The sequence below is a fragment of the Argentina silus genome (assembly GCF_951799395.1).
Source record: "Argentina silus genome assembly, chromosome: Y".
Classification (NCBI taxonomy): Eukaryota; Metazoa; Chordata; class Actinopteri; order Argentiniformes; family Argentinidae; genus Argentina; species Argentina silus.
Window position 1 is genome coordinate 1,653,532 of NC_139654.1, and position 11,469 is coordinate 1,665,000.

An 11,469-nucleotide genomic window follows, 5' to 3' on the forward strand; every position below is an offset into this window, starting at 1 on the left:
AGAAGGGAGCCAGTGTTACGTGTACATTTAAATTGTCTTTGTTTTGTCTTCTATTTATCTGCCATCAAGATCTGGATGATAACAAAATAAAACATGTTTTTTTATAAAGCAATCAACTTGTATGTCATTCTTATTTTTAATTGGTTCATCACCGAATTATTAAAATATTTCAATATTTTATTTTAATTGTAAAGTAGCATATTTTCACTTTATAGTGTTAATGAGGCAACTCCTTTTATAGTTTTATATATATATATATATATATATATATATATATATATATATATATATATATATATATATATAGCAAATCACACTGAGAGAGTTCATTTCGAACACTAAGCATTGGAGTTGAAAACATGTAACACTGGTAAATGTTAACCAGTGTTAAATTTCAACTATAGAAAGAGTTGATATTAACTCTATTATAGTGTAAACATGGCAACACTTTCAAAAGTGTTCAATTCATTCTGTGGGGAGTGGACCCCTCCGGACACTTTAAAAGTGTTGAAATTAACATTTGAGCCTGTCGATTTTGCTGTGTAGTGATTCAACTACTCGTGATTCGACTACTCGTGATGATTCAACTACTAGTGATTCAACTGCTAGTGATGATTCAACTACTAGTGATGATTCAACTACTAGTGATGATTAAACTACTAGTGATTAAACTACTAGTGATGATTCAACTACTAGTGATTCAACTACTAGTGATTCAACTGCTAGTGATGATTCAACTGCTAGTGATTCAACTGCTAGTGATTCAACTACTAGTTATTCAACTGCTAGTGATGATTCAACTGCTAGTGATTCAACTACTAGTGATTCAACTACTAGTGATTCAACTGCTAGTGATTCAACTACTAGTGATTCAACTGCTAGTGATTCAACTACTGTCTCCCGGCAGTCAGGCCCTGTACAGGTGCCCCGGACCAACCCTCCGACTAACAGGTATGGACGTCAGCCTGCAGGGTCTTACCCTGTAAGCTACTTCCTAACAGGTCCTGTGTAGGTTGGTGTGGATTAGACTCACTCCGCTGTTAACAGTCTACGTCCCATAGTTCCTCCATTGACTTCCTTTACCCACTTCAGTTGAACTGAAAACTCCCCCGAAAACCGTACACAGAAGTGGGTAACCTCTATGGTTAACGACTGCTCTAATCTTATATGAGTGCAAGTTGGTGTGGTTGCGGAAAGGTGTTTATCGGTAAGTACAATTTACCCAAAGGAGGTAATGATGGGCTAGATATAACCATTCTGATCCTATGATGAAATATGCACAGTAATCTATAACCTTTTATGTCACCAGGAGGAGGTAAAACACTAATGATGAATGGAATAGTTCAATAAAAATAAACATTTTAAAAATTGAGTTTAAAAAACTGTTACTTTAAATGCAGGTTAGATTGTTTAATAATGGATTAAAGCAGTACAGCATAGCTAAGTTATCATAAAAATGGGTTACAGACAGAGTATTAAAATATTAAAATGATGAAAATATAAAAATGATAAAAATGATAAAATAATAAAATCTCTACCTCCACCCCTACTCTGCCTGATCTACTTGTCTGTGAAATTTAGAGATGTCCCAGTTCCTCTCCGTCGAGTGAAGCCGGTTCCTCTTTCCGCCACGGCTGTGGTAAAGAGCCGGTGTTATGCTCCCCTGGCCGAGGGACTCTGATTCCCGCAGAGTGTCTCAGCTTTCCGGCTACGGTCAACCTCTCGGGCACCAGACAATGAGAGCTCCAGTTTCACCCCGGGGTAAGGTATCCAACACACTCCTTCCTGCTCCGGTCCTTCAGGTTTTAACGTTCCTCAGCGGGGAATGACCGATGTACTGCTCCAGGAAGCTCTTTTTATACTCTGCTTCTGATCCAAAACCTCCCATATGACATCATCTTTGTTTACAAAAAACAAACAGAGCGGTGTTTTAACCCTTTTGGCGGGTAGCTAGAACCATGGCTAAGCTAATCTAGTGGCTAAGTAGCTTGCTTCTAAAGTAAATAAGGAAGTGCTTTTAGGGAAGTTTCTCTGTCCCTCAACTCTCAGTGTCACAAGACCTCACCAAAACAATACATCCAAACAGTAAAACAGTATAGTAATCATAAATCGAACATAAATCAATACCAGTAAATCAATCTATACTTCACATTGTTACTCTTAATCATCCTTAACATTCTCATACTTGATTATGAAAACAGTAGTACTTCTTGTTGTGGATTCCCACTACCTGACCTACTTCCCCCCGTAGGCCTTACACAATAACCCCTTTTATGCAATAATAAAACTCTGTATCATCAAAATAAACTTCAGTAATATCGTATCATACTTCAGTAATCATCCCTGAGTAAGATTACACAATCAAACATTGGTATTCTTATATTCTTAGTACTTTCATTGGTAGCATGCCGTCATCATAATGAGGCCTTAACTGGGGAAGGTTGGGAATGGTGTTCAGGCCGTACTAGACTCACCGTCGGTGACACAACTCAAACACCCAATTTAACCAACTCTTACATACAGACACTCTCTCCTGTGTTATTCTCAGAGTTCATCATCAGTCTGATTTGATCATCTAATCATTCATCTGGATTGTTTCACTATCAGTTGCATTCCCATAAATTAAAAAAAAACAAAAAAACACGTAAGCTTCTGTTTTTTGTCACTCAATTGCAGTCTATTTCACTATCAGATGCATTTTATTTTATTTAATAATTTAATAAACACCCTACACCCTCCACACTGGGAGAGGGAACATCTGTACATTCAACATCTCAGTGAAAACACACCACTATCCAACTGCATCATGTTATGATCCGTCATCTTTGAGCCTTTGGTGTTCAGTGTGATCTCCCTGAGACTAGTTTACACAGGGTCACTGAACAGCCAGACCAAACCCTAAACCCTGGGTAGACGGGCTCAGTGAATGTGGAGTGGAATGTGTGCAGGAGGGTCCGTGTGTCAAAGGAGACGCTGTAGAAGGACAGAGTGCCGGCCGGCCAGTCCAGATACACTCCTACTCTGTGGGAGCCAGAGGAGGGGACAGGTATGTCAGTCCTCTTATTATTGTGCCAGGCGGAGTAACTGTCATCAGAGCAGATCAGACTCCAGGACTTGTCATTGTATCCCAACCAACAGTCAACACCTCCTCCTCTCCTGCTGATTCCTTTATATGTCACTCCTATATGAGCCCATCCCCCACTCCACTCTACCTCCCAGTAACGGCGCCCAGTCAGACCCTCTCTACACAGCACCTGTGGGAAGTAGTCAAATCTCTCTGGGTGATCAGGATACGGCTGCTCCTCTCTCCCACATGTCACCTTTTTGTTCTCCTCAGACAGAGAGAGGTCTCTGTATGCTGTGTTTGGGTCCAGTGTGAGCTCACAGGCATCTGGGGGAAGAGCAGAGGGAGGGAGGGAGGGAGGGAGAGAGAGAGAGAGAGGAGAGGGGGGAGAGAGAGGGGGACGGAGGAAGAGAAAGAGAGAGAGTGATGGAGGGAGAGAGAGAGAGGAGAGAGAAAGAGAGAGAGAGGAGAGGGGAGAGAGAGAGAGAGAGAGGGGGGGGGGGAGAGAGAGAGAGAAAGAGAGGAGAGAGAGAAAAAGAGGAGAGAGAGAGAGAAAGAGGAGGAAGAGAGAGGGGGACAGAGGAAGAGAAAGAGAGAAAGGGATGGAGGGAGAGAGAGAGAAGAGAGAGAGGAAGAGAGAGAGGGAGAATAAGAGAGAGAGGAGGAAGAGAGAGGGGGACGGAGGAAGAGAAAGAGAGAGAGAGAGAGAGAGAGAGAGAGGGGAGAGAGGAGAGGGGGGAGAGAGTGGGACAGAGGAAGAGAGAGAGGGACGGAGGAAGAGAGAGAGAGAGGAGAGAGAGAGAGAGGGGAGAGAGGAGAGGGGGGAGAGAGTGGGACAGAGGAAGAGAGAGAGAGAGAGGGAGAGAGAGAGGGGAGATAGAGAGAAGGAACAGAGAGGGGGATGGAGGAAGAGAAAGAGAGAGGGATGGAGGGAGGGAGAGAGAGAGAGGAGAGAGAAAGAGAGAGGGAGAGAGAGAGGAGGAAGATAGAGAGAGACGGAGGAAGAGAAAGAGAGAGAGGGAGGGAGGGAGAGAGAGAGAGAGGAGAGAGAGAGAGAGAGTGAGGAGAGAGAGAGAGAGAGAGGAGGAAGATAGAGAGAGAGAGACGGAGGAAGAGAAAGAGAGAGAGGAGGAAGATAGAGAGAGACGGAGGAAGAGAAAGAGAGAGAGGGAGGGAAGGAGAGAGAGAGAGGAGAGAGAGAGAGAGAGAGGGGACGGAGGAAGAGAAAGAGAGAGAGGGATGGAGGGAGAGAGAGAGGGATGGAGGGAGAGAGAGAGAGGAGAAAGAAAGAGAGAGGGAGAGAGAGAGAGAGAAAGGAGGAAGAGAGAGGGGGACGGAGGAAGATAAAAAGAGAGAGGGATGGAGGGAGAGAGAGAGAGAGGGAGAGAGAGAGAGGAGAGAGAAAGAGAGAGAGAGAGGGGGGAGAGAGAGGGAGAGTCAGATATGTAGGCTGTCTTTGATGAGTCTCTCCCTCTCCTAGAGATCTCTAGTTGTGTCTCAGGGTTTGTGGAGAGGATCAATGGAGGGAGGGAGGGAGGGAGGGAGAGGAGGGAAGAACAGAGAGAGGGAGGGAGGGAGAGATAAAGAGAGAGAGAAACTGTCAGCTACTTCAGGAGAAACACACTCACATTGGAAGAACTGGTCCTGGGCTCTGGTCTTGGGCTCTGGTGGCAGGAAAACATCCACTCCATTCACTACAGACGGGAGGGAGGGAGGGAGGGAGAGAGAGAGGAAGAAAGAGGAAGGGAGGAGAGGGAGGGAGAGAGAGAGAGAGAGAGAGAGGGGAGGTAGGGGTAGAGGGAGGGAGAAAGGGAGAGGGAGGGAGGGAAAGAGGGAGAGAGAAAAGGAGGGAGGGAGGGAGGGAGGGATAGAGAGAGGAGGGAGGGAGAGAGAGAGAGGGAGGGAGGGAGAGGAAGGAGGGAGAAAGAGGGAGGGATAGAGGGAGGATGGAGGGAGGGAGAGAGGAAGAAATGAGGGAGGCAGAGAGGGAGGGATAGAGGGAGGGGGGGAGAGAGGGAGAAAGAGGGAGAGAGGGAGGGAGGGAGAGAGGGAGGGGGGGATAGAGGGGGGAAGGAGGGAGGGAGGGAGGGATAGAGGGAGGAAGGAGGGAGGCAAGAGGGAGAAAGAGTTAAGGAGAGGATAGAGGGTGAGAGGGATGAAGGAGGGAGGGAGAGAGGGAGATAGAGGAGGGAGGGAGGGAGCGAGAGAGGGAGAGGAGGAATCGAGGGAGGGAGAGTAGGAGAGAGAGGGAGGGAGGGAGAGAGAAGAGGGAGGGAGGGAGGGTGGAAGGGAGAGAGGGACGGAGAAAGTGGGAGGGAGAGGATAGAGGGAGAGAGGGAGGGATGGAGAGAGGGATTGATAGAGGGAGGGAGGGATGGAGGGTGAGAGGGAGAGAGAGGAGGGTGGGAGGGAGAGAGAAAGAGGGAGGAGGGAGGGAGGGAGAGCATAGAGGGAGGGAGAGGATAGAGGGAGGGAAAGAAGGAGAGATAGAGAGAGGGATAGAGGGAGATAGGGAGATAGGTAGGGAGAGGGGGGGGAGAGAGGGAGAGGATTGAGGGAGAGAGAGAGGAGGGATGAAGGAAGAGAGGGAGGAGGGATAGAGGGAGGGAGGAAGAGAGGGAGAGGAGGGATAGAGGGAGGGAGAAAGAGAGAGGGAGAAGATAGAGGGAAAAAGAGGATAGAGGGAGGGAGAGAGGGAAGGAAAGAGGGAGGGAGGGATGCAGGTCGGGAGGTATAGAGGAAGGGAGGGAGTGAGGGGGGGAAAGGAAGGATAGAGGGAGAGAGGGAGGGAGAGAGGGAAAAAGGAGGTAGGAAGAGAGGGAGGGAGAGTAGTAGAGAGAGGTAGGGAGGGAGAGCAAGAGGAGGGAGGGAGGGAGAAAAGAGAGGGGAGTGAAAGAAAGAGAGAGAGAGAAAGAGTGAGGGAGGGAGAGAGGGAGGGAGGGAGAGAGAGAGGGAAAGAGGGAGAAAGAGGGAGGGAGAGAGGAAGGGAGGGAGTGATAGAGGGTGGGAGGGAGGAATGGAGAGGAAGGATAGAGGGATGAAGGAGGGAGGGAGAGAGGGAGAGAGAGGAGGGAGGGAGGCAGAGAGGGAGGGAGAGGAGGGAGAGAGAAAAAGAAATAGGGAGGGAGAGAGGCAAGGATAGAGGGAGGAAGGAGGGAGGGAGAGAGGGAGAGATAGAGGGATTGATAGAGGGAGGAAGGAGAGAGGGAGAGAGAGGTGGGAGTGAGGGAGAAAGAGAGGGAGGGAGAGGAAGGAGGGAGGGAGGGAGAGAGGGAGGGAGAAAGAGGGAGGGAGAGGATAGAGGGAAGGATAGAGGGAGGGAGGGAAGGAGGGGGGGAAGGAGGGAGGGAGGGAGAGAATGAGAGAGAGGAGGGAGGGAGGCAGAGAAGGAGGTATAGAGGGAGGGAGAGAGAGGAGAGAGGGAGGCAAAGATGGAGGGAGAGGAGGGAGAGAGGGAGAGAGATAGGGAGGGAGAGAGGGGCAGGGAGGGAGGGAGGGAGAGGATTGAGGGAGAGAGGGAGGGATAGAGGGAGGAAGGAGGGAGGGAGAAGCAGAGAGGGAGGGACAGGAGGGAGAGAGGGGGTGAGGGAGGGAGGGAGAGGATTGAGGGAGAGAGGGAGAGAGAGTAGGGAGGGAGGAAAAGAGGGATAGAGGGAGGGATAGTGGGAAGGATAGAGGGAGGAAGAAGGGAGGGAGGGAGAGGTGGGAGGGAGGGAGAGATAGAGGGATTGATAGAGGGAGGGATGGATGGTGAGAGGGAGAGAGAGGAAGGAGGGAGAGAGAAAGAGGGAGGGAGAGGATAGAGGGAGGGATAGAGGGAGGGAAGGAGGGAGAAAGAGGAGGGAGGGAGGCAAAGAGGGAGGGAGAGAGGGAGAGGAGGGAAGGAGGGAGGGATAGAGGGAGGGAGAGAGAAAGGGAGAGAGGTGGGGGAGGGAGGGAGGGAGAGGATGGAGGGAGAGAGGTAGGTAGAGTAGCAGAGAGAGGTAGGGAGGGAGAGAGAGGCACGGAGAGCAAGAGGAGGGAGGGAGGGAGGAAAGGGAGGGAAAGAGAGAGAAAGAGGGAAGGAGGGAGAGAGTGTGGTAGGGAGGGAGAGAGGGAGGGAGGGAGAAAGGGAGGGAGGGAGAGGGAGAGAGGGGGGTAGGGAGGGAGAGAGAAAAAAAGACAGAGAAAGAGGGAAAGAGAGAGAGAGAGATTGGATGGAGAGAAGAGGTAGGGAGGGAGGGAGGGAGAGAGGGAGGGAGGGAGGGAGGGGGGGAGAGAGGGAGAGAGGGAGGGAGAGAGAGAGAGACAAAGAGAGAGAGAGACATGTATCAGTCAAGGGTTGTAAACATGGACAGGTCCCACATTGTTCTGATGGGGGGGGAAAGAGAAGGCCTCACTTTGCAGGTTAACCCTTTGGGGACCAGGGGTATTTTCTCCATTTTTACATACATTTATTCTTTCTCAATTTGAAGTCACTTCCATACAAAATAATACCCAAGTGTTTCATATCAATATTTTCAGTACAAACTCAGCTTTCTTGATTGTGATAGATGTTTACCCCAACAGCACTGTGTGAAGAGGTAAGTAGGCCTAAACCTGAACATTTCGAATCCGTTTTTCAGAAATGTTTCAAATCCCATGTGAAAACATACCTTTACCCATGTGGATGAATTGTTTTGGTGCTTGAAATTCATTCATGAAGTCCTGAGCTACACAGAAATGGCATACAATATGAATAAAATACTAGACAGAATATAAAAAAGGACTTCTAATGGATCCTTGTAAACACATCTTCTCTGCTTTCTGTCTCTGTCACTGTCACTGAAATGTTTGTCAATACCGACAATGCCGACGTCACGTGTAGCGAAGAAGATGGACGTGCGAATTGACCAATCAACGACGGTAAAAGGCAGTGTCTGAGCGACTCAAGCTAGGCTGCTTCCAAATTCACCAATTACGCAGGGAGGGCCTGTACCAAGCTGTTCCTAGGTTAATAGCTCCGTCTGTAAGTGAGAGGGCATGTCACAGGAGGGCTCAGGGGATATTTAAACCATGTTTCTACGCCGGATTATCACTGAGATATTGATCAAAACATTTTGGAAACCCCTGAAAACGCAGCTGCGCGTTTGAGGTCCCGAAAGGGTTAAATAAGTAGGATTAAGGTTGCGGGTTGGGGTTCGGGTTAGGATTGGGGGTTAGGGTCTGTTGTTGGTTAGGGTTAGGGGTTTGGGGTTTGGGTCTGTTGTTGGTTGGATGTTTTCATTGATGGTTTAGTATTTCCATTAGGGTTAGGGGGTTAGAGTTTAGGGTCTGTTGTTGTTTGGATGTTTTCATTGATGGTTTAGTATTTGATAGAATAGATGTTGAATTTTATGCGACTTTAAATGTCCGACTGATGGGGAAATGGAAAGTCATAAAAAGAGGCTTTACCAAGAGGAGGGGAGACAATAGGATTTGCACCCCCTGGGGGAGTACAAAGGTTGGAGTGACCTGGGTCTGCGACGACCATTTAGTCTAAAAGCCCACAAAATGAAATCTAACGTGTTGCAGAGAACCGGTGGATCGACCTTGTTTACAAGAACATTGACCTCCGCGGTGAAACGTGGTTCTTGTCTACAAGAACATTGGCTGAGAATACCCACACTGTGTCTTCTCGTCGCGGCCTGCGCACCCTCTCACTCACCACTCTTTCTTCCTCTGTCTTAACCGCCCTACCCTCTGTTGAATCTTTCTCTCTTCTATCCACTGACGCAGCTTCCTCCACCCTCCTGTCCTCTCTTTCCTCATCCGTCGACTCTCTCTGTCCACAGATATCAAGGCCGGCACCATCCTCTCCACGCGCTCCCTGGCTGTCTGAAACCCTGCAAGCTTGATGATCTAGACCCTTATCTCTCTCTCCTCCTCAACTACACCTCATCTGCATCAGCTGGTAAAGCCTTATACTACCATCCCAAAATTCAATCCTCTGTCTCTGACCCAAGAAAACTGTTCTCCACATTTTCCTCACTCCTCAACCCTCCTCCTCCCGCTCCTCCCTCCTCTCTGTCTGCCGATGACTTTGTCACCTATTTTGAAAAGAAGGTTGATGACATTAGCAGCTCCTTCCCTCTACCTCTCACCAACAATGCTACCTCTCCTCCCAAACCCACTGTGCAACACCCAGTCTCTGGTTTATCAGATTTCTCCCCCTCTCGCCTGAGGATGTTCAAAAACTGGTCACATCCAAGCGGGCAACCCCAACCCCAAGACCTCTTTCACCCCTGCTAACTCGCTGTACAAGTTCTCTCCTGCTAATGAAATCAATTTTAAAAAATTAATAAAAATAGCCTACTGGCATTACAACTGCCAATGGCCCCTGGTGTGAGCATTGATTACTTTGTCTAATGATGACTGTTGGAAAGATGATTCACTTACTTAAACAAATGTATTTTTGTAAGTCGCTTTGGATAAAGGCGTATGCTAAATGCCATGAATGTAATTTGTAAAAGACGGATCCGTTTTCTATTGGGACTAAGTGGATTAGGGCGGGACTTGGACCTGAGGAGGGAAAAACCCAGTGATTGGTTGGACATTTAGGGAGGGGGCTTTGTGATTGGATATGGACCCTGTTGTGTTTGTTTGCTAAGTTACAGATATTATTTACTGTACTTCTCTGTCTATTAGTTTTCTCCTGATCACCATTCTATTACTAATATATAATGTCAATCATATACAAGGAACAGGGAAGAACAGTAGATCCACATTTTTTGTGACACAATCTTGATAATATTATTATTATTATTGACAGTTAGACACACACACCCACACACATGCAAGAGTTTACATACACTTATAAAGAACATGTATGTCATGGCAGTCTTGAGTCACAAAAAAATTGATTTTTCATGAAGTTTGGTTCTTTTTATGAATTTATGAAAATGTGACAAAATCTGCTGGGTCAAAAATATACATACAGCACCTTGAATTATCAATTTTTGGTGATGTAGAAAGTTGTGTCAATCAAATTTGCTTTGTGGCATGGCCTCTTAACTTGTTATGAGTGATTATGATTGACTACAGCTGGTGAATTATTTCAGCCCATTTAAATAAGACTTGTTTGATACACTCATTACACTCAGCCAAAAACGCTACAATGGGAAAATCTAAGGAGCTCAGCACGGTCTGAAAAAGCGCATCATTGACATGAAAAAGTCAGGAAAGTCACTTGGAGCGATTTCAAAGCAGCTGCAGGTCCCAAGATCAACTGTGCAAACAATTGTTTGTAAGTATAAAATGCATGGCACAGTTGTGTCACTGCCACGATCAGGAAGAAAACGCAAGCTATCACCTGCTGCTGAGAGAAAATTGATCAGGATGGTCAAGAGTCAACCAAGAACCACCAAAAAGCAGGTCTGCCATGAATTAGAAGCGGCTGGAACACAGGTGTCAGTGTCCACAGTCAAGCGTGTTTTACATCGCAATGGGCTGAGAGGCTGCCGTGCAAGAAGGAAGCCGTTGCTCCAGAAGCGGCACCTTAAGGCTTGACTGAAGTTTGCTGCTGATCACATGGACAAAGAAAAGGCCTTCTGGAGGAAAGTTCTGTGGTCAGATGAAACAAAAATTGAGCTATTTGGCCACAATGACCAGAAATAAGTTTGGAGGAGAGAAGGTGAGGCCTTTCACCCCAAGAACACCATACCTACCGTCAAGCATGGTGGTGGTAGTATTATGCTCTGGGCCTGTTTTGCTGCCAGTGGAACTGGTGCTTTACAGAAAGTAAAGGGAATAATGAAGAAGGAGGATTACCTCAAAATTATTCAGGAAAACCTAAAACCAGAAGGTTGGGTCTTGGACGTAGTTGGGTGTTCCAACAGGACAATGACCCCAAACACACATCAAACGTGGTAAAGGAATGGCTAAATCAGGCTAGAATTAAGGTCTTAGAATGGCCTTCACAAAGTCCTGACTTAAACCCCATTGAGAACATGTGGAGTGTGCTGAAGAAACAAGTCTGTGTCAGAAAGTCAACGAATTTAGTTGAACTGCACCGATTCTGTCAATAGGAGTGGTCAAAGATTCAACCAGAAGCTTGCCAGAAGCTTGTGGATGGCTACCAAACGCGTCTAATTGAGGTGAAAATGGCCAAGCGACATTTAATCAAATATTAGCATTGCTGTATGTATATTTTTGACCCAGCAGATTTTGTCACATTTTTAGAAGACCCATAATAAATTCATAAAAGAACCAAACTTCATGAATGTTTTTTGTGACAAAGAAGTATGTACTCCAATCAGTCCATCACAGAAAAATAAAAGTTGTAGAAATGATTGGAAACTCAAGACTGCCATGACATACATGTTCTTTACAAGTGTATGTAAACTTCTGACCACAACTGTAACTGGTCTGAAGTTGAGGTGATGTAAGTTGAGCAGGTAGAGTTTGTG

General features: G+C 47.0%; 2 protein-coding genes across 2 annotated transcripts in view; both read right to left on the minus strand.

Annotated features, from left to right (window-relative positions):
• The window catches only part of LOC310823896 (uncharacterized protein), a 427,663-nt gene that overhangs the window by 234,704 nt on the left and 181,490 nt on the right, over positions 1 to 11,469 (minus strand). The gene's annotated exons all lie outside the window — the stretch shown is intronic.
• The window catches only part of LOC310823914 (tripartite motif-containing protein 16-like), a gene marked incomplete at its 5' end in the record, with an annotated part of 12,674 nt that continues 2,625 nt past the window's right edge, over positions 1,421 to 11,469 (minus strand). Inside the window, 2 exons of the mRNA XM_083696855.1 lie at positions 1,421 to 3,391; positions 4,693 to 4,758. Of these exons, the coding sequence (XP_083552981.1) occupies positions 2,841 to 3,391; positions 4,693 to 4,758 (617 nt within the window). The 3' untranslated portion in view covers positions 1,421 to 2,840. The remainder of the gene's footprint in view (positions 3,392 to 4,692; positions 4,759 to 11,469) is intronic.